General features: G+C 45.4%; 1 protein-coding gene across 2 annotated transcripts in view; it reads right to left on the bottom strand.

Annotated features, from left to right (window-relative positions):
* The window catches only part of NOP14 (NOP14 nucleolar protein), a 1,083,467-nt gene that overhangs the window by 589,521 nt on the left and 470,545 nt on the right, over window positions 1-23,401 (bottom strand). For both annotated transcript variants that reach the window (XM_044062921.1, XM_044062920.1), the window contains exon 9: window positions 6,224-6,587. In XM_044062921.1, the coding sequence (XP_043918856.1) occupies window positions 6,224-6,587 (364 nt within the window). The remainder of the gene's footprint in view (window positions 1-6,223; window positions 6,588-23,401) is intronic.

The following is a 23,401-nucleotide window of genomic DNA, read 5'->3' as shown; positions in this document are numbered from 1 at the left end:
AGTTTTGTACCTACCATAAATGTAGATGTTCGAGTGTAAACACTGCTGCAGTCATCACACTTGGGTTATCCTGCTGTCAGGCGGTCCCGCAGTCGGCCAGAGTTCCAAAGTCTTGGTCTGGCATCGGTTGCTGTTGCCCCCTGCCTGACGTCAGTGCAACAGGGGTATAAAAGATGCAGCCGACGCCATTTTCTTCAGTTTTTCTTGCCCCAGATGTCAGGTGCCCCCAAATAGGTAGGCAATTCAAATTGCTAGTAAAAAATACAAAAGCAAAGCAAACAACCATTTTTAGTTAACAGCAAATACTCCCCATAGGTAATAAAGGGTAGATGCCCTAGGTAAGTACCAGAAAGTAAGAGGGGAGGGAGGGAGGGTAACCTGGACTGCAGCAGTGTTAACACTCGAACATCTACATTTATGGTAGGTACAAAACTGTACTATGTTCATCGTGTTACATTGCTGCAGTCATCACACTTGGGTGGAGTCCCAAAGCTGAGGTAGGGAGGCTGGATCTATAAGGCATTATGGGTGGCTATAAGGCCCTGCAGTGCAGCAGTGGCGAAGCCAGCTCTGGATTTGGAGTATAAAGGCAAATGGTAATGTTTGGTGAAGGTATGCACAGAACTCCATGTGGCTGCTTCTAAAATATCCTTGGTAGGTACTCCTCTGAGGTAGGCAGTTGAAGTGGCTGTTGCCCTGGTGGAGTGAGATCTGATGCTGCTAGGTACAGGTTTCCCATGGTGGGTATAGCAGAAACGTATACAGTGTCCTATCCATTTTGAAATAGTTTGCTTTGAAATGGCTTTTTCCTGTGCTCCTGCAGCATATGCTACCAATAATTGTTCAGTTTTTCTGAAAGCTTTGGTTTTGTCCAAGTATGAAGCGTAACTGTCTGTGAATGTCCAAAGAATGTAGTAGTCTCTCCCCTTTGTTCCGTGGTTTTGGATAGAAAGTTGGCAAGTGAATATTTTGGTTTAGAGACACACTTGATACCACCTTTGGCATAAACGTAGGGTTCGTTCGTAAAGACACCCTGTCCTAGTGGAAGATGAGGAAAGGTTCCACTGCCATTCGTGCCTGTAATTCTGAAACTTTTCGTGCTGATGTTATTGCCAGTAGCAGAACAGTTTTCCAAGAGATGTATTGTAATTCTGCTGTGTTAGCTGGCTCAAAAGGAGGTAAAGTTAATTTTTCCAAAACAAAGTCGAGTCCCAAGTTGGTGTGTGTGCTCTACGGGGCGGTCTTATGTTTTTAGCCCCTCTGAGGTATTGTTTGAGCAAAGGATTAGAAAAAATTGGTGGATCCGTATTGTAATGAGCAGAGATAGCCGAGACGTGGATCTTGATGGATGAAAAAGAGAGGCCCTTGTCCAGCATCTAAGTATTGCAGTATCTGAGGAATGTTTGGGACAAGAGGGCCAAGGCTGTGCACTTGGTTCCAGGCACAGAATCTCTTCCATTTATCCGAGTATGCTTTCCTGGTGCTAGGCCTTCTGGCCTCCAGAATGACATCCATAACAGCTTTGGAGAGAGGCACTGCTTGCTTGGCTAAGGAATTCTCCTTGCAGCTAGATTTAAGGTCTTTAGCTGGCTGTGAAGTATCTGATTGTTGTGCTGTGTCAGCAGCTGTGGGATTTGAGGCAAAATCCAGGGTGGTTCTTGTGCTAAGTTCTTTAAGATTGGGTACCAGTGTTGGCGTGGCCAGTCTGGTGTAATCAGGATAATTTTTGGCTCTTCCTGCCTGGCTTTTATGAGTACCTTTGGAAGGAGAGGTAAAGGAGGGAAGGCGTACACTTGTAGTTTTTTCCAGCTGAATGAGAGGGCATCCACTTTCCATGCTTGTGGATGGTAGCGCCTTGTGCAGAATTTCTGTAATTGGCAGTCCTTTGGGGAAGCAAATAGATCTATGCCCGGGTTCCACCATTTTTGTGTTATCATTCTGAATATTTGTGGGTTCAGTTCCCATTCGTGTGGGTCCATAATGTTTCTGCTTAGGTCATCTGCCAGTGTGTTTTTCTCTCCTGGCAGGAATTGTGCTTGCAGATGAACTTGGTAGTTCAGAGCTGTGATCCACAAGGTCATGGCTTGTCTGCAGAGGGGATAGGAGTGTGTGCCCCCTTGCTTGTTTATGTACCACATAACTGTGGTTTTGTCCGTCTTTAGTAGTAATTGCCCTGGATGCAATAGGTCCTTGAAAGCTATAATAGCATTTTGTATAGCTAGCATCTCTTTTTGATTGATGTGGAGATGTCTTTGCTCTGTGGGCCACTCGCCCTGGACACATTTTCCTGCCATGTGTGCTCCCCAGGCGTAATCCAATGCATCTGTTGTCAGTGTTTGCCTGGCTGTGGGTTGAGTGAAAGGCTGTCCCTTGTTGAGGTGACAAGCTTGTGCCCACCATCGAAACTCCTGTTGTAGGCAAGGAATTAGTGGTATAACTGTTTCCAAACTTTGACAGTGTTGAGACCATATGCTCTTTAGGTACCATTGTAGTTTCCTCATATGCAGTCTGGCATATGGAATTAGTAGTATGCAAGATGCCATGTAGCCCAAGGCCTGCAGAATTTTTCTTGCAGGGAGGTGGGTCTTTGTTGCCATTAATTGAAAATATTGAGTCAGTTGCCCTTGCTTGTCTGGCGTGAGATAAGCCATCTGGGCCGTTGTGTTCAAGCTGGCACCCAGGAATATTATCTGTTGTGAGGGCACTAGTTTTGATTTCTTTTCGTTTACTGTGTACCCCAGGCAACTTAATAACTTTTTTACGTACGCCAGATGCTTTAGTAGAATGTCCTTGCTCTCTGCTTGAATCAGGCAGTTGTCCAGGTATGGATAAATCTGAATTCCTTTTTGCCTGCAAAATGCAATTACTGGTGCCAGGCACTTTGTGAAGACCCTGGGCGCAGTAGATAAGCCAAAGGGCAGTGCAGAGAATTGATAATGCATTGAACCAGCTAGAAAGCTGAGGTATCTTCTGCAGTTTTGTCTGATAGGGACATGCAGGTATGCCTCTTTGAGGTCCAATGTCACGAGCCAAGCTTTCTTGCTCAGCATGGGAAGAAGCTGCTGTAGTGTCAACATCTTGAATTTCGGTACATCCAGGTAAGTGTTTAGTGGAGAAAGGTCCAGAATGGGTCTCCAGGCTTTGTCCTTTCTGGAAACCAGAAAGAGTCTTGAGTAAAATCCTTGTCCTTGTTCCTGTGGTGGTACCTTTTGAATAGCTCTCATGCCCATGAGTGCTGTAATTTGTCCTTGAGCCTCCACCCATTGATTTGGTGGCAGATTTGGCATTCCTTTTAGCCTTGGCAAGGTGTGAAAATGGAACCTGTAACCTTGAGATACAATGTTGAGAACCCATTTGTCTTTGATGATGCAATGCCAGTTGTGATAGAAAAGTGCTAGTTTCCTCCTAAGGGGGCTGCCAAGAGAGAACTGTTTGGCAGCTGTAGTGGAAAATCATGGAGTCTGTTTTTTTATAAGATTGAGGCCTGTCTTCTCCTTATTTCTGGCCTGGTGTGCCCCACTGTCGAGGCCTGTAAGGACCTTGTGTCTGACCTCTACCTCTTGGATATCTGTATCTGTCCCTTTGAGGTCTGTCTGTGACTGGAAAGTACCAATTCTTTGTTGGCCAATTTCTGCTAAAACGATGAGGCTGAACCTGTAAGAAATCTTTCACCATTTGCATAGATTTTGCCTTATCCTCCACCTTCTTTAATACCTCCTCTGCCTTAACTCCAAACAGCACATCCCGCTGCAAAGGTGCAGCCAATAATTTTACCTTAACATGATCTGGTAACATATGCTCTTTTAACCAGGCATGCCTTCTAATGACAGAGCCTGTAACTGCTGCTCTACAAGAGGCCTCTAAGGAGTCAAACCCACATTGCAAAGTATGTTTTCCCACTTGTTCTGCAGCATGCAATAAATCCTGCATTTCTTTTAAGTTAGGAGGATCTGAATCTGGAAGCATCTTTTATTTCAACTGAGACATCAAAAATTGCTGATATTTTAGCATGTGAAACTGGCAATTCAAGGCTCTCATTGCTAAAGTTGCAGACATATATACCTTCTTTCCCCATCTGTCTAAAGCTATGGAATCTCTATCAGAGGGAACTGGGTTTTTTGCTGATGAAGCCTTAATCCCTTTGGGTCCCTGAGAAATAGTTTCAGGGTCAGCAACAGGGCCTTTGTACAGAAACTTGTGAGAGTCAGGGACTCTGTAATATCTATCAGGTTTACCTGGGGCTGGGGATAAGGAGTCAGGGTTCAAACTGGATTCACTGTACACATCATTCACAATGTCAAGACCTGGCGGGATAGCAAGGGGTCTGTGTTGAGGCAATAAAAGGAGTCTCTGAGCCTTTTCTTGGATTCTGAATAATCCTGACCTTCCCAATGGAAATGCTCCCTCATGGTATGTAAGGTCACCCCAAAGGAGTAATCCTCAGGCGGAGAGGCTGACGGAATTGATTCCTCAGCATCAGAATCCTCATAAGGGGGAAAAGAATATCCTAGGTCCGAGGAAGAGTCAGAGGAAATGGACACCTGGTCAGAAGATTCATAGTCTGCATCCTGTCTGGGCCTTTTATCAGGAGGGGGATGGGACCCCCTGATCAGGGTGATTAGGTCCTCGGCCATTTTTAGCATTTGTTTCTTAGGCATGGAAGCCTGTCCTGGAGAGAGTTGTGTTTGTTTCTTTGCTTTTAAGGGTAATGGTTAACTGGGTAGGTCTGAAAACACCCTCTGTAACTGTGGATTGCTCAGCTACTTCGATTTCCTCAGTAGGTTTAGGATCGGTAAGCTGAAGGCCTAGTGCATCCGAAGGCCCAGCCAGCTCCACATGGGAGTCGGATGCGGTCTGTGATTCTGTGGAAGCGGTCATCAGAGGCTGCGTAGGCGCCTCGCTGAAAACCGGGGAACTAGCGACTGGTCTAGAAGAGGCCTCGTAGTCAGTTTTGGGCCTCGGATGCCTGTCCTTGTCCTTGCGCTTTTTATGCATTGCGGTCGTCGGAATTTACGATGGCATGGTGTAATTGAATTTTCTACCAAAATAATGTCGGGCAAAATCAAACCGACGTTTAATAGTGCGCTTGTTAAACCTAGCACAAAACCGACAGCCAGTGACGTTGTGGTCAGGGCCTAGGCATGGAATACAATAGGAGTGGAAATCCTTATGAGGTATTTGCTTCCCACAAGAAATACAGTTATTAACTTTTACTGACATCGGTCTGAGGCAAGAAAAAGTTTCCCCAACGGGGTACTTAGCTTTTTTAGAAGACTTCGGTTCTGGATTCGGAATGAAAATCTCAGGAGTAGGCCGACCGGCACTTGCGAACTGCTTCTGCTTCGGGCACCGCGCGGCAAGAAAGACTGAAGAAAATGGCGTCGGCTGCATCTTTTATACCCCTGTCACACTGACGTCAGGGAGGAGGCGACAGATACTGACGCCGGACCAAGACTTTGGAACTCTGGCCGACTGCGGGACCGCCTGACGGCAGGATAACCCAAGTGTGATGACTGCAGCAGTGTAACACGATGAACACCAAGCAAGATGGTTAGGTTCAATATGGTCATACATGGGAAGGTACAGGGTGAAAGAGAAATTAGAGGTGTTGCCACTAGGTAGGCCATCCTGGTGGCACCCTCCCTCGAAGACAGTTGAATGTGTTTATCAGTTACACTGTACAGCAAATAGTACACAAGAAGCATTAAATCCTAACAGATATTAAAAGAAAGTCTTAATTTACTATGTAACTGAAATAAAAAAACAATCTTTTTGAAATGAAATTTTGTCAAGGATAAGACAACACACTGCATTATTAGTAGGAATAAATTCATGCATACAGAGGTGTAATGCAGTATGTCACTGAAGTGGCAGTACAGTACTGAATAACATCGACTAGGTGTATAAGGGAAGAAAAGTGATGTAGTGAAAATTCACACGACAGGTAAAATGGTGACACAATGGTTACAAAAGTGGACACGAAGAAGTACCTAGTGTCCTAGGTATAGTAATGTGGTGCTGCTATGTTCACTTTTGCTGATATTAAATTACAAAAAAAAAATCAGAACATGTTGGATATCCTTTCCATTTCTAGTGATGTCTTTCTCTTATGAAGTGATTTTGCAATAACTGAAGCAAACTAATGACATAACCAAAAAAGCTGCCCAGCCAATCAGATGGAATGCAGTTACTACAGTCAGTCTCAAAATTATACTACACTCACCTGGAAATGTAAATGGCAATTCAGATTTTGCTGCTTCTGTCATAGCTTTTTTCTCTTCTTCACTTAACACTTGTTCTTTTACTTTGACTTTTTGTTCGCTTTTTTCCTTAGCTACGGCCTCTTTGCCTTCATTTCCAGAATCCGAATTAAGATCAGAGTGGTTATCTTCACTTTCACTTCCATCACTGGCTTCAGAGTTTTCAGCATCGTCACTATCACCACCACCACCAATGTCCTCATCAGCATCACTGCTGTCAGCATCGCCTTCCTCATTGCTGTCTTCCTCCTGATTCTCGCTTTCTTCATCTTCAGCTTCTAGTTCTTCATCTTCACACTGTTCTCCTTCAATCATGAATTTCCCATCCTGCTCAGAAAACAACAGGCAGACAGCAGAATACATGAAAATAATACCTTCAAGTCTAATTCTTAAACTTCTTAAATGATCTTTTGTCATCAAGTCTTAATGCATGTGGCACAAAACTGTGCTAAAAGCAACAACATCCGTGGTTGTCAATTTTAATATACAGCAGCTGATGAAGGCAATGCATGGCACTTTTTTCATAAGAAACATTCAGCCTTGGTAAAAGTAACATGTTCTGTATAATTGCACTGCCTTCCTAAAATAAATGAACAAAGTATGTTTGGGCCACATTAGAACTTTCAGAATACAAAGGTTCAGCCTCAGCCCAAGCAGTAAGGTGAAGACAAAGACAGAGACAACAGCTGACAATCAGGGGAAAAGTACTGGAATAAATTATGAAAACCACTGGAAAGGATCACAAATTACCAACAATAGCCAAGCCCTCTGGTTTACAAGGGTTAAGTCTTTACTATGACTCAAGCAACCAATGCTTGACTATCAGCACTGAGCACTGTAAAGGCTAGGCAGGAAAGGATGGGTTTGAGAGGCCAACACCCGTTCTTCCACCATGGGGAATGGTGGGGGGGGGGGGTCAGGCTTACTTCAAAAGCAATAGCAAGTGGAGGGTGGGTTCATGATTGCTCAAGGAAGAAACCTTACAGGTTTGCTCTGTTACAGCAATGAGTGTACTGCTGATATTCTACCTCATCTCACATATTTTGTATATTCATTAATTTATTTTTTATTCTCAAAGCAAAACAATTAAAAAAGTTAATCCTTCTTTTTAAATTCCTGAGCTAAAAGGGAAGCACATTTACTGCACAGCATGGTGCTGGACACCTAAACTTGCTGCTGAGGATCCCACATTTAATAAAGTACTTCCAGGTACAAATGAAGTGAAAGTGGGTATCTGCAACACCTATGTGCACTGAATACAAATGCAACCAGTTTGAATAAAGCTATAGAATTAAAAAGTTATTTGGAATTGTAACTAAAGGCAGAAGATATACTATTTAAACTACAATAATTTCCTCTTAATAGCCGATATAAATTTCAAATGGACAAGTAGAGCACACAGCTAACTACTCTCCACAACTACAACATAAGCTTTCATAGCTTAACGCCACAGACAATGTGTGTTTCTTTGCAAGAAAATAGTGTCTCACAAACAGACCTGACAGGCTTAAAATATAACTATTCACCAAACAACCTCAGGGAATACTACCCCATTCCCAAAATTGCAACAGAACACCATTGCAATTCTACAAATTCTCATCAAGTGTCATTCCTTCTGTCCACTACACCTGCTTTACAAATAAAAAAAGGTATATGAGCTGCAACATAGCTCTGCAGCTTGTTTACTTCCTTGACTGGTGGTATGTGTGGGTCTGAAAAGCTTCCTTCTTCTAGCATCCCAGGGTACTGCTGTATGCGGCAGTCAGTTCTGATTTGGGTACATGCAGACGTCATCTCACATACTTTGTATATTCATTAATTCCCTGCATGGAGGAAGGAGAGATTGGAAGTAATGAGTGAGGGCTTCCACCTTCTGGCAGGGGATGAAAGTGGACATCCTCTCAGTCTTTACTCTGCACCCCAAGAACACCAGGTCTTGAACTGGTGTCACTTGTGATTTCTGTAGATTCAAAGAGAAACCTAGGCTCTCCAAGATCCTACATGCCATGTGCAGGTGATGAAACAGGTTGTCAGACTCCTGGTGCAGGAATAGCAGATCATCTAAGTAAAGGTAGATTTGCATGCCCTGCATTCTGCAATGGGTGATAACAGGGGCTAGAAACTTTGTGAATACTCTTGAAGCTGTAGAGACTCCAAATGGCAATGCAGAAAATTTAAAATGCAAAGAACTCACTGAGAAGGGGAGAAATTTCCTGTAGTTGGGGTGAATGGGGATGTGAAGGTAAGCATCCTTCAGGTCCAAGGATGCCATAAAGGGTTGGTGAGGGATACGGAGTAGGAGATGTTGTAAGGTGAGCATTTTGAAGGTAGGCACATTAAGGTATAGACGGAAGAGAGATAAATCCAGGATTGGTCTCCAAAGACCATGTTTTCTTGGGACCAAAAACATTCTTGAATAAAATCCTTTGGTGTCTGATCCTGAGGGACATGTTCTATTGTGCCCTGAGATAAGGACTGATTCAGAATTGGAAGAAAAATGTGAAGCTGATTTGAAGGAGGTTGAGGGGTCTCCCTGGAAAGGGGGAATTGCCCACCAGGGCATGAAATATCCCATTTTTATAATGAAAGGACCCATGACTCTGAAGTGATCTTCTGCCAGGAGGGCAGGGAAAGGGTTAGGCGGAGGGACAGGGGGGGTGTTTGGGTGCAAGGGATTTGAGTCACAGTGGAGGGGGGTCTGCGTGGGTCAGGCTAGCTCTGAAAGGAAGTAGGGTTAGAGGTGGTTGATGGTTTATGAAGGATTTGATTCCTACAATGCCTCCTTCCCTTAGATTGGGCTGGAGCAGAGTGGGAGGTTTGCCTCCTAACAAAACTGGCCTTTTGTGGGTAGTTCCTGTTGCATCTCGGAATGGGCAAGACAAGCAAATGTTTCATATTTTGCAACTCTTTGCCCTTTTCTTGGAGAGATTTAAGGAGGTCACCAGAAGCTGAACCAAAAGGGCCTTATTATCCAGTGGTGCATCAAGCAACTTGGCCTGTACATCCAAGGGCAAAGGCTGGAGTCTCAGCCAGGAATACCTTCTCAGGACCGAGCCAGATGCTGCAGATTTGGATGATGCTTCTACAGCATCATAGCTGAACTTGATAGAGTGCCTGGTCATCTGACAGGCAACAGACAGTAGGGCAGTTAGCTGAGATTTGGCAGGAGAATCTGGTACATCAGGCATTAGGGCAGTACCTTTAGACAAGGTGTCTAGCACAAATCTAGCCATATGGGTTTGGTAATTAATAGCTCTAATGGCCAGAATGGAAGAAGTGTAGATTATCTTTCCTTGTCTGTCCATGAACTTGCTATCTGTACCGAATAAGGAAGTAGAGGGTAAATGACTGGAAGATTTTGTCTGCTGACACAGCAATAACTGCAGGGTCTGCAGGAGGGCTCTTAAACAGGAAGTGAGCCTGTTGGGGGACCTTGTAAAAATCTATCAGGTCATTTAGAAGCTGGAGGTTGCGAGTCTGGTGCCGGAGATGCAGTCTGAAAGGCATCTTGGAAGGCTGGAAGCAAAGGACAAACTGCAGCTGGAGAACGTTGGTCCATCTGCAGGAGATCAAAGTAACTCATTTTAGTCTCAGACACATGAGAAACCTCCCATTTGAAATGCTCTTTCATTAAAGTAATATTATCCCCTAAGGAAAATTCTTCCCCGGGGGATTGAGGGCTAATAGTATCTTCTTCCTCAGGGGAAGCAAAGTCCTCAGGGGATTCAATTTGGGAACTGTAAGTAAGGGATCTGAGGAAGAGAATTTTTCCTCTGAATCTTCCAAGGCCTGCATAGGAAGTTGAACTTGCTGGGGTACCTGTGACTGAAGAGCTTGGAAGGCCCTAAATAAGCTGAGAGAAGGCATCCCATCCAGGTGTGGATTCTTTAGATATGTGCTTTTCTTTTTCAAAGAAATAGAGGAAACAGAAGAAACAGTCAGCCTGGAAGCAGACATAGAGACAGAAGGTAAGGTGGCAGTAGGCCACTCCGATGCCATGAGCTGTGGTTCCCCCTTGGCATCAGGGCCTGATGGCTGAACAACCTCAGTGGATGTACTCTAGGTTTCTGCTGAGCAGACTTCCACTATGGTTCCTGGTTCCAGGTGTAAAACTGATGTCCGACGGGACCCTGGGCTATCACCTGCCTCGAGAGTCTCACCAGACTCCTGAGGTGCAGCATCGGCGACAGGCCTAACTTTTTTGGCCTTCTTCCGAGGCGGCTTTTTGGAGGTACCTACAGCACCCTCCACACCCAATGCCAAACATCAGAGTCTTTGGTTCTCTAAATACAGTTTCAGGGCAGCCAGATGGCTTCGCAAGGTTTTGGGAACAAATGATTGGCAGATGGGACAAGATTTGTAATTGTTGCCTTCCCCTAAGCAAAACAAACACTTGTCGTGCATGTCCTTGTGTGGAATCTGTCTTCCACAGGCACACTTTCCCTTCCTAGCTGACATGCACATCTGGAAATAGCAAGAAATGAGGCGTTAAAAAATCCCAAAAGGATATTTAGCTGAAATGTAGACGGCCGATGCAATCGGACAACTGGATTCCATGAGCTGGCTATCACAGTTCTGTAGATCGCTGCGGCAGAAATGTTCTGAGTTGGGTACGTGCAGACATCACATATATAGCCAACATCGTTTTAATACTGTGACATGCAATGTTGCACATACCCCTTATCCAAAGACTTTGGTATACTGGCCAGATGTCCGGTGTTGCAGGCAGCTACCTCCCTACTGTGATGAATACTGCAACATGAGAACAGAAGGACATTGTAGAAATATTCAACAGTCACCAAAAATCTCAGCAGAAAGACAGCAGAGGTGTAGAAGCAGTATAAATGCTTTCCTTTCAGTGTATCCTAAAATGCCAATAGCAAGTAATACCTGAAGCAGAACAATATTCGCAGCAGTCCAAGTTGTAAATATCACAGACCAGTAATCGAAGAATAAAAGTGTAATTTATTACAAAACAGGGTTAGCACTTTCACGGTAAAGCTTCATCAGACCATAATTTCAAACACTGAAAAAGAAGTTATGTACTCACCATAATGTACCATCAGAGTTGTTGCTTTCCATTTGTCTTCAACTTGTGGGACACAGATCAGACTCGGCCACATTTTCCAGCATCGGATCAGAGCTCAAAGCTCCTCACCTAACCACAATGCCCCTGTCTCCCTCCTCCCCTCAGATAGAGTTTGCTGCCAGCCATAGCACCCCAACCTAACCAAAGGCCCACCACCTTGGCAGAAATACCCAGAGAACACCATAGGAAAGACAAGGCCAAGTTTTGCCAAAGTAAGGGCTATATCTCTTCTGTCCACTCAACCACACAGCCCACAAAAGGCAAGGGGGAAGGAAGGAGGGATGGTTGAAGTCAAATTAAATCAACAACTCAGATGGAATGTCATTGAGAGTACATAGCTTCTTTATCTGACGTTGTTTTCATTTGATCTTCAACCTGTGGGACAGAGTCCTCAGCTACCAAAAGACCCTGTGAGGTCCTCATGCAAGGATATTCTGAAGCAAGGTGGAGCCAAAGGATGCCCTGCCTCTGGACAGGAGATCTAACTTATGGTGTGAGACAAACATGTGCGAAGATGCCCAGGTAGTTGCCAACCAAATGTCATCCAAAGAGATTCTAGACCAAAAGGCCGCTGAAGTAGTCATAGACCTAACAGAATGTGCCTTGATCTGACCTGGTGGAGATAATGCTTTGGCTGAATATGCCAAAGCTATGCACTGAGAGATCCAGCAAGCAATGGTCACCTCTGACACTGGTTTCCCTAAGAAGGGCCTGGAGTAGGAGACTCAGACTTACGAAAGGACTTTGTTCTATGCAAAAAAAAAAATACCACCTATGAACATCCAGCAAGTGCAATTTATACTTTCCTTTATTCTGGAAATTCAGAAAGAAAACAGGGAGATTGATAACCTGATTAATTTAGATTCCGAAGTCACTTTTGGCAGGAAAGAAGGGTTAGTGTGCAAGGACACCCAGTCTTTATGGAACACCATATAAGGGGGCTTAACAGAAAAGGGTTGAAACTCTGACACTCTTTTAGCTGAAGTAATGGCAATCAGGAAAGCTGTCTTCCAAGACAGAAACTGCAGATCCACTGTAGCAGCGGGCTCGAAGGGGGAAGAAACTAAGGCTTGAAGGACTAGGGTAAGATCCCAAGGCAGCGTTGGGTCCTTGACTGGAGGCTTAAGTAAAAAGGCATCTTCTTTCAAAAAGGCTTTATACAGCTTTGAAGCAGCCAGGGAAGCTGGTTCCCTGTTGAAAAATATCTGCCAAAAACTCCAAGATGGTAGGAACTGGAGCAGTGAAAGAGTCCAAGTCATGTTGAGATGCCCATATCGAAAAATGTTTCCACTTACTAGAACAAACCTTCCTAGTGGACGATTTATGAGCCGCTACCAAAATCTTTTTAACCGAGAAGACAGCCCGGAAGTCCGATCACTGGAACTGGAACAGCCAAGCTGTAAGCTTCAGAATGACCAGATCTGGGTGTGTAATCTCTGAGGGATGTGAGATCAGATCCGGATCAAACGCCCAGGGAGGACACACTACAATGAGACCACAGAGAGGGGAACCGTACTTGGCAAGGCCAGAAGGAGGCAATGAGGATGACTGAGCTCCCTAGCCATTGAGCTTTCTGAATGAACTTCAAAATCAGGGGAAGTGGAGGATAACCATACAGAAGACCTAAGGGACAATCATGAACCAGAGCATCTATGGTGGACTCCCTTGGTGGAGGGTTCAGAGCAAAATACTCACTGCACTTCATGTTGGAAGGAGAAGCAAAGAGATTGCAGCAAGGCTGACCTCACTTTAGAAAGACCTGTTTCGTTACTGAAGGATTTAGAGACCACTCATAAGGCATCAGGATAGACCTGCTGAGCCTGTCCACCAGAATGCTGGACCTCCCCGGAAAGTGCGCTGCCACCAGAAAATGGCCAGTGGAAATTGCCCACTCCCACAATCTTGTGGCTTCTTGGAAAAAGGGTTAAGACCTAGGTCCCCCCATCCCCGTTTGTTGATGTATCAGACTGCAGACATGTTGTCTGCCTGGATGGCAATCGTCCCTAGGGGAAGATGGGCATGAACAGCTTGCAAGGCCAACAGTACTGCCCTCATCTCCAGGACACTGATATGCAGTTAAGTCCCCAGGAAGACCATGTGCCCTGGACTGTCCCCCCCACCCTTGTAGGGATGCGTCTGTGGACTCCGTGGTCATTGGGGTAGGAATATTGAATGGGTAATCCCGATGAAGGTCTGGGGAATGAATCCACCAGAGAAGGGAATCCCTACAGGCTAGAGACAGATGAACAGGATGGGATAAGGGTAGACCTAGTAATGACCACTAGAGTCCATTGGAGCACCCTCATGTGCAACCGAGCTGTGGGAATGAGGGCGATCATTGCCGCCATGGACCCCAACGTCCATAGGACAGAGTCCGCTGGGACAGTTTGGTTTTGAAGAACGTACAAGACATGATGCTCGAGTGATTGAAGCCTGTCCAGCATTATAAAAACCTTGGTCTGAATGGTGTCTAACCGAGTTCCAATAAAATCCAGAACTTGAACTGGGTCCAACAGGGACTTGTTGAGATTTATGGTGATGCCCAAATGGTGGGTGGTCTGGAGAAGAAGATTCCTGGCTTGGCAGAGTCTATGCTTGGAGGCAGCGGAAAAGAGTCAATCTTCCAAGTATGGGAAGACCTGGAAGCCCTGCAACTGCAGGTGAGCTGCTACCACTGCCATCACTTTGGTAAACACTCTGGGGGCTGTAGTGAGACCAAAGGGTAGCGCTCTGAAATGATAATGATCAGCCCACAGCCATAAGAGGAGGAACCTCAGAGAGCAACTGTCCATTTTGATGTGATACTACATGTCCTGGAGGTCTACCGAGCGCATCCAGTCATTCTCCTGCAGGAAGGGCAGGACAGATTGGAGAGTGACCATCCGGAATTTTGTCTTGGCAACTGACAGGTTAAAGACTGAAAGATCCAGGATAGGTATTAAGGTCACCCATTTTCTTTGGCACTAAAAAGAGCCTGGAATAGATGCTTAATCCGGACTGGTCTGCGGGGGGTGGGGGTGTGCTGAATGACTTGCTTTTCGAGCAGCTTGGAAATTTCTATTGCTGCATCCTCCCTTTGCGCAGGTGGAATGTCCGGAAGGTGTTTGGGAGGAAGTGGCATTTGAGTGAAGGGGATTAAATATCCTCTGGATATGATTTGCAACACCCAAAGATTATCTGTGATGGACTCTTAGGCCGCTGGGTGTAGTGAGAGGCAACCCCCAACTATCTCCAGAGATGAACAGCAGGGCAACCCTTCAGGGCTGCTGCGCGGGCCTGCCTGGGAAGGAATCCAGAGACCCTTGGTTCCTCAGACCCCCTCTACTGCGATGGCGGCGTCTGTCAAATCCCCTTCTACCTCTGGGGTAAGGCAAGTCCTGAGCATCTTGGGAATAACTCTGAGACTTCCAGAACCACATCATGTTCACCCCTCAATGATTCCAGGTAAAGGATAGTTGAGGGGTAGAGCAGCTGATTCTGACAGCAGACAAGGTCTTCCCGTCCTTCTCACTCTGGACCAATGTGTTTTATATGGTCTTCCCAAAGAGAGTGGAACCATCGTATGGGGCATTTATTAAAGATGCCTTGAAGGGCTCTGAAAAGGCATGAAGTTGGAACCAGGCTTGACGACTGATGTCAACACCTGCACCAGCTGCTCTAGTGGTGCCTTTGGTAGCACGATATAGGAGCCGCACAAAGGTGTTGGAAATGGAGGTGAGGGTGGCCATCCAGGAGGAAAAAACCTTCGTCTCTGCCATGGACCCTGGAGCAGACTCAGCGACCTCCTTCACCAGGTCTTGCTGAAGTCTGATCACGTATGCCATGCAGTTCAATGCACGTACAGAGAACGTTGCTGAAGCGTAGATCCATTTTCCAAAATGGTCCATGGTCCTAGACTTTTGGTCCAGAGGATCTCTTCTTGGTGGCTGCTGCCACCACCATGACATCAACCGGTGATCCCTTCGACCAATGCAGTTTGTCTGACGGGGCACTTAATATCTTGTCAGGGCATTTAGGAATAGGCTCCACCATGTTGGGTTCTTTCCACGCTCGAAATGTAATCAAATCCATGGAAGGGGACACCCAGGAAGCAGAGGGTCCTGTGCCAAACGCCTCCAGGAACACTGACTCATCAGGACTGAGTTTTGTGGCAGACCATCCCCCACACTGGTGAAGGTTTTCCATGATGTCTCCAAAGGAGACATCATCTGTGGGTGACCAAGGGGAACCCTCCCCTTCCTCCAAGTCGGTGTCCTCAGTGAGGCACTCTGCCAGGGATTCTAAGTGTCTACTTTTACACGTGTGTTTCCGAGGAACATCCTGGGGGGGGGGGGTCTCTGAGGAGGACTCAAAAACTTCAGGCGATTTCCATATGGGAACTCCCTCGGGCGAAGAGGCAACAGGATGTCCCTGAGGGGGCAGGATGGCAGAATCCGGACCAGACAAAGAGGGAGCTAGAACAGACTCAGAGGACAAAAGTGTTAAGGGTCTCGACAGAGCCGAGAGAACCCTATCCACCACGTCGAAAGCAGGAGGAGAAAGAACCCCAGAAGCTAGAACCATGACCAGGTCCATAACTCTCTGAGTCAATGAGAAGCCAGAAAGTACAGTTGTGTACACTTAACATAAATGTAGATGCTCGAGTGTATTCACTGTTGCAGTCATCACATTTGGGTCATTTGCCTGCAGGTAGCCCTCAGCCGGCCTGAATAATAGGAGTCTTTGATTCCTGCGTCAGATGCTGTCTCTTCTTTCATGACATCAGGTCGTCAGGGGTATAAAACATGCAGTCGACACCATTACATCAGTTTTTCTTGCACCAGATGTCAGGTGCCCCCACAAAGGGAAGCAGTTGTATGTTATGGTACCCCTCCAACAAAATGAAAATACACCAGAAGGCTTAAATACACCAAACAAGAAGGAAAGGTGGAGACAAGAGAAGTCAGGGGTCCAGAGGGAGGGTAACCAGGACTGCAACAGTGAATACACTCAAACATCTACATTTATGATAAGTGTACACAACTGTACTATGTTCTTCATGTTTCACTGTTGCAGTCATCACATTTGGGTAGAGTCCCAAAGCTAAGGAAGGGAGGAGAAAGTTAGAGAGCATTAGGGCCAGCTATTAAGCCCTGCAAGACTGCAGTGGCAAAACCAGCTCTGGATTTAGAAAAAATAGGCATGTGGTAATGCTTGGTGAAGGTATGTACAGAGTTCCAAATAGCAGCTTCTAGGATGTCCCTGGTAGGGACACCTCTGTGAAAGGCTGTAGAGGTAAATGCAGCCCTGGTGGAATGTGATCTTATCCCCTTGTGGAGTAGGTTTTCCATGGTGCTTATAGCAGAAATGAATGCAATGGGGCTATCCATTTGGAAATGGTTTGCTTTGAAATGGCCTTCCCCTCTGCCCCTGTAGCAAATCCAACTAGCAGCTGCTCAGATTTTCTGAGAGGCTTACTCCTGTCCAAATAAAATCTAAGTTGTCTGTGCACATCCAAAGAGTGCAGTATTCCTTCTAATTTGTTTTGTGGATTTGGAAAAAGGTAGGCAAATGAATGGACTGATTAAGGGCCACACTAGACACCACCTTGGGCATAAAGAAAGGACTGATCCCAAGGGAAACCATGTCCGCATGGAAAATAATGAAGGGCTCCACTGCCATGAGGGCCTGTAATTCAGACATCCTTCTTGCTGAAGTGATGGCTAGAAGGAAGTCTGTTTTCCAAGAAAGGAATTTCAACTCTGCAGTTGCAGCTGACTCAAAAGGAGGGAGAGTGAGCTTTTTCAATACAAAGTTAAGGTCCCAGGCTGGAGTAGGGGGTCTCCTGGGGGGTTTTACATTTCTGGCCCCTCTGAGGAATTGCTTTAGCAGGGGGTGAGAGAAGAGGGGTGGTTCAGTATTATAATGTGCTGAAATGGCAGAGGCATGAATTTTAATTGACGGGAAGGATAGGCCCTTGTGCAGCATTTCTGTTAAGTACTGAAAAATATGGGGTAAGCTGGGCACCGTTGTGCCCATCCCTTGAGTCCGGCTCCAACAACAATATCTTTTCCACTTTTCAGCAAAGGATTTTCTAGTACTAGGCCTCCTTGCCTCCAGAATGACATCTAGCACCTGCTTACTGAGGGATGCTATTGGAGAGCTCAAGGAATTAGCCAGGCTGCAAAGTTCAGGGTTTGAAGCTGAGGGTGCAGAATCTGGCCTGCCTGCTGGGACAGCATGGAAGGGATCTAAGGCAGGTGCCATGGTTCCAGTAGTGTCATACTGCACAAGAGAGGGTACCAGTGCTGGTGTGGCCAGTCTGGTGCAATTAGTATTGTCCTTGGTTTGTCTTGTTTGATCTTTAGCAGAGCCTTCGAGAGGAGAGGCAGAGGGGGAAAGGCATAAACTGAGAGGCTTTCCCAGGTAAAGGACAGAGCATCCACTTTCCAAGCTTGACTATGGGAAGTCCTTGTGCAGAATTTGCCCAACTGGTAGTTCTGAGGGGTGGCAAACAGGTCCATCTCTGGAGTCCCCCATTTGTTCCTCAAGAGAATAAATATTTTTGGTTCCAGTTTCCTCTCGTGTGGGTTCATGAGATTTCTGCTTAGGTCGTCTGCCAGTGAATTTAGCTTGCCTGGCAGGAATTGAGCTTGTAGGTGCACTTGGTAGCTTAAGGCTGTGTTCCACAGAGCCATGGCTAGTCTGCAGAGAGGGTACGAGTGGGTTCCCCCCTTCTTGTTTATGTACCACATAAGTGTGGTGTTGTCGGTCTTTGCCAATAATTGTCCTGGAAGAATGTGGTCCTTGAAGGCTGTTAGGGAATTCTGTACAGCTAACATTTATTTTTGGCTGATATGCAGGTGCATCTGTCTCGGGTTCCATTTGCCCTGAATGCACTGCCCTGCCAAGTGAGCCCCCCCATGCATAGTCTGATGCATCTGTTTGGGTTTGGCCGGCAGGGGGTAGAGTAAAAGCGAACCCCTTGTTGTGGTAGCAGGCCTCTGCCCACCAAAGGAACTCTGTCTTTATACAAGGAATGATAGGAATCATTGATTCCAGGTCCTGAGAATGTTGACACCATAGGCTTTTTAGATACCATTGTAGTTTCCTCATATGCAGTCTTGCATATGGAATTAGTAGAATGCAAGAGGCCATGAACCCCAGGGCTTGCAGAATTTTCCTTGCAGATAGCTTGGTCTTTGTGGCCAGTACTTTGAAGTAGGTTGTCAAATAAACTTGTTTCTCTGGAGTGAGGAAAGCCATCTGGGAAGTTGTATTCAAGCTTGCTCTCAGGAATACAATTTTCTGGCAGGGTACTAGGTGAGATTTTTCGTTTATGGTGTACCCCAGTAAATTTAGAAGTGCATGGAGACTGCCCTGAAGCGTAGGTATTTCCTGCAAGATTCCCTTATTGGAATGTGCAGGTAAGCTTCCTTTAAGTCCAAGGTTGCCAACCAGACATCTTTGCCTAGCATAGGAAGCAGTTGCTGAAGTGTTAGCATCCTGAACTTTGGGATTAACAAAAAAGTGTTTAGAATAGAGAGGTCCAGGATAGGACGCCAGAAGCTGTCTTTTCTGGGTACCAGGAAAAGTCCTGAATAAAAACCTTGTCCCTTTTCTTCTGCTGGGACAGAATGACTAGCCCTGATACTTAGAAGAGAGAGAACCTGCTGTTGAGCCTCTGCCCACTGACTTGGGGGGAGGTCTGGCCAACCGTTAGGGTGGTGGGGTGTGGAAGTGGAATCTTTATCCTTGGGAAACTATATTCAAAACCCATTTGTCCTGGGTAATGAGTTCCCAGTTTTTTTTTTGCATGTAGGGCAAGCTTTCCTCCTAAGGGAACAGGCAGCTGAGCAGGGCTTGGAAGGGCTAAGGTTAAGTCATTGTGCCATTTTCCCGTAGGGGGGTGTCTTACTACTCCCTGCTTTGGAAGTGGGAGCCCCCCACTGCTTAGGCCTGTGCGCTGCTCAAGACTGTAATCTAGGTGGTCTGCTGTTCCTGGGTTTGGACTGAGAAGGACTGATAGAGGCTGGAATGGACCAATTCTTTGAAGGCCAATGCCTACTAAATCTGGGAGGATGTACTTGCAGGAAATCTTTAACAGTTTACATAGATTTAGCTTTTTCCTCCATCTTTTTGAGGACGACTTCTGCTTTGTTGCCTAACAGGTGGTCTTGGTTTAAGGGAGCATCCATTAATTTAGCTTTAACATAATCTGGTAAATTTTGCTCCTTAAGCCAAGCATGCCTTCTAAGTACAGACCCAGTGACAGCAGCCCTGCAAAACGCTTCTGAAGAGTCAAAACCACATTGCAAAGTATGTTTAACAACTTGTTCTGCAGAATGCATTAAATCCTGTAATTCTTTGTGTTCAGTACAGTCAGGAATCAACATAATTTTCTGTTTAAGTAGTCCCATAATATGCTGCTGGTACTTTAACATATGAAACTGGCAATTTAAAGCCCTAATAGCTAAAGTAGCAGAAGTATATACCTTCTTACCCCATCTGTCCAAGGCTCTAGAATCTCTATCAGAAGGGCAGTAGCCTTAATGCCCTTTGGTCCTTGGAAAATGGTCTCTGGATCCGCAGTAGGATTCTTAAAGAGGAACTTGTGAGAGTCAGGTACTCTGTAATACCCATCAGGTTTTCTGAGAGCTGGAGGTAAAGTGTCTGCGGAAAAAGTACAGTTTTGTACCTACCATAAATGTAGATGTTCGAAGATCCACATTGCTGCAGTCCTTACACTTGGGTAGTCCGCTGTCCTCGGTCGGCCCGAATATCAAAGTATTAGGCTGACGTCGGTCAAGGCGCTTAAGACTGACATCAGGACGTCAGGGTACAAATGCGCATGACCGACGTCATATCCTCAGTCTTTTCTTGCCCCAGATGTCAGAAGACCCTAAAAAGAAAGGTCAAAACCAAAAGACAGCAAAACCAACCAACCACCCCTGCACTAATTATATGTACAATATATATAAAATACACAATATGTACAACCCAGCCCACACAACCGCCTCTAACTACAGAGGGGAAGGAGGGAGGGTAAATTGGACTGCAGCAATGTGGATCTTCAAACATCTACATTTATGGTAGGTACAAAACTGTACTATGTTCTTCATCTCACATTGCTGCAGTCCTTACACTTGGGTAGAATCCCAAAGCAGAGGTAAGGGAGGATGGCAAAACTATAAAGCAGTAGGAGCTGCCAAAATGCCCTGTAAAATAGCAGTGGCAAAACCAGCCCTAGATTTAGAATAAAGTGGAAGGTGATAATGCTTAGAGAAAGTATGCACTGAACTCCAAGTAGCTGCCTCCAAAATATCTTTAGTTGCCACCCCCCTTAAAAAGGCTGTAGAAGTGGCAGTAGCCCTAGTGGAATGAGGCCTAATCCCAGCTGGAATCTCCTTACCATGATGGGAATAACAGAAAGCAATGCAAAACCCAATCCACTTAGAAATAGTTTGTTTTGACACAGGCTTGCCCTGAGAACTCAAAGCAAATGAAACAAATAACTACTGAGACTGCCTGAACCCTTTAGTTCTGCTCAAATAATATCGCAACTGCCTGTGTACATCTAAAGTGTGCAAAATCTTTTCCCCTTTATTTTGGGGATTTGCATAGAAAGTAGGCAAATGAATAGTTTGGTTTAAAGCCACACTAGAAACCACTTTAGGCATAAAGGAAGGATTAGTACACAAAGATACTCTATCCTTATGGAAAATTAAGAAAGGCTCAACCGCCATAAGGGCCTGTAATTCAGAAACCCTTCTTGCAGAGGTAATGGCCAACAAAAAAGCAGTCTTCCATGATAAATATTTCAACTCGGCAGTAGCTGCAGGCTCAAAAGGTTGTAGAGTGAGTTTCTCCAACACAAAATTGAGATCCCAAGTAGGAGTAGGAGCTCTACGTGGGGGTCTTATATTCTTTGCCCCTCTAAGGAATTGCTTGAACAAAGGATGAGAAAACAATGGTGGGTCACAATCATAGTGAGCAGAAATTGCTGCAGCATGAACCTTAATAGAAGAGAAGGACAAACCTTTGTCCAGTAACTCAGTAAGCTATTGAAGAGCCACACTTAAATTAGGCTCAGAAACATCAAATTCCTTTGCCGTACTCCAAAATAAAAATCTCTTCCATTTATCTGCGTACACTTTCCTTGTACTAGGTCTTCTGGCCTCCAAAATAACATTCAAAACTTGCTGTGGAAGCTGAGACCCTCCAGGGTTCAAAACAGAATATGCCAGGCTGTTAGGTGAAGAGAGTGAAGTTTGACATTGAGTAAATGACTGTTCTCCTGAGACAGTAGGTGTGGAATCGAAGGCAAAGGCCATGGAGGCTCCCGTACCAGACTTCTCAGTAATGGGTACCAGTGCTGTCGAGGCCAATCTGGAGCTATTAAAATCATCTTTGGCTTGTCCTGTCTGACCTTTAGGAGTACCTTTGGGAGGAGAGGCAGAGGTGGAAAGGCATACACATGAAGATTGCTCCAATTGAAAGAAAGAGGATCCACTTTCCAGGCTGTGGGATGAAACCTTTTTGTGCAAAACTTTGGCAACTGGTAGTTTAGTGGAGAAGCGAACAGATCTATGTCTGGAGTTCCCCATGACACTGTCAATTTCTGAAATACATGAGGATCCAATTTCCACTCGTGGGGATCCATAATTCGTCTGCTCAACACATCTGCTAAGGAGTTCTGTGCTCCCGGCAGAAACCTAGCCTGAAGATTTAGCTGTAAACTGAGAGCAGTCTCCCACAAAATCATTGCTTGCCTGCATAGAGGATAAGAATGCGTTCCCCTTGCTTGTTGATGTACCACATGACAGTTGTGTTGTCTGTTAGAATCAACACCTGCCCTGGAAGAAGTAAATCCTTGAAAGCTATTAATGCAAATTGGACTGCTAACATCTCCTTCAAGTTGATATGTAGATGTTGTAGTCTGGCAGGCCACGTGTCTTGTATCCACTTTCCATTTAGATGAGCTCCCCAAGCTTTGTCTGAGGCATCTGTCGTTAGAATCTGACTCGCCTCTGGCCGGGTCACAGAGAGTCCCTTGTTTAGGTGACATTCCTGAGCCCACCACAAAAATTCCTTTTGAATGCAAGGTATTATCTGAATGACAGTGTCCATATCCTGGCAGTGCTGTGTCCATACATTTTGAGATACCATTGTAGCTTCCTCATATGCAGTTTGGCATTGGGAAGCACCAGAATACAAGATGCCATGAACCCCAAGGCTTGAAGGACTGTCCTTGCAGTCAGCCTGGACTGATGAGACAATTGATGGAAGTAAAGGGAAAGATTCTTTTGTTTGTCCGGGGTCAAAAAGGCCATCTGGGATGCTGTATTCAGTCTCACACCCAGAAAGCACATGTCCTGAGAGGGTACTAGACTGGACTTTATTTCGTTCACAGAATACCCCAGGCATCTTAGCACTGCTATCACATATTGCAAATGATGAAGAAGTTCGTCCCTTCCTTGAGCCAGAATGAGGCAATCGTCCAAATAAGGATAGATCTGTATTCCTTTTAGCCTGAAGAAAGCTATCACTGGAGCCAAAACTTTCGTGAACACTCTGGGCGCAGTAGATAAGCCAAAGGGCAATGCAGAGAACTGATAATGAGAAGTCCCAGCCAGCGTAGATACTTCCTGCAACTTAGCCTGATAGGAACATGAAGGTAAGCCTCCTTGAGATCCAGAGTTACCATCCAGTGATTTTTGCCCAGCAGAGGTAAAAGCTGTTGTAACGTCAACATTTTGAACTTGGGAATGTCCAGATAAGTGTTGAGGATAGATAAATCCAAAATTGGTCTCCATGTGTTCCCCTTCTTTGGTACTAGGAACAGGCGAGAATAAAATCCTAGGCCCACTTCTGGCGGAGGGACCGGCTGTATGGCCCCTATTTGAAGCAGCAGAGAAATTTGTTTGTGAGCCTCTATTCTTTGCTGAGGAGGAACGTCTGGCATGCCTTTGAAAGGAGGCAAGGTATGGAAATAAAACTTGTAACCTTGGTGTATGATATCCAATACCCATCTGTCTTGGGTAATTAAACTCCAATTTTCCTTGAAGAGTGC

The sequence above is a fragment of the Protopterus annectens genome, chromosome 2.part1, assembly GCF_019279795.1.
Source record: "Protopterus annectens isolate FY-2018-M chromosome 2.part1, PAN1.0, whole genome shotgun sequence".
Lineage (NCBI taxonomy): Eukaryota > Metazoa > Chordata > Ceratodontiformes > Protopteridae > Protopterus > Protopterus annectens.
Note: the sequence above shows the minus strand (reverse complement) of the source record. Positions and strands in the feature narration are given on the sequence as shown.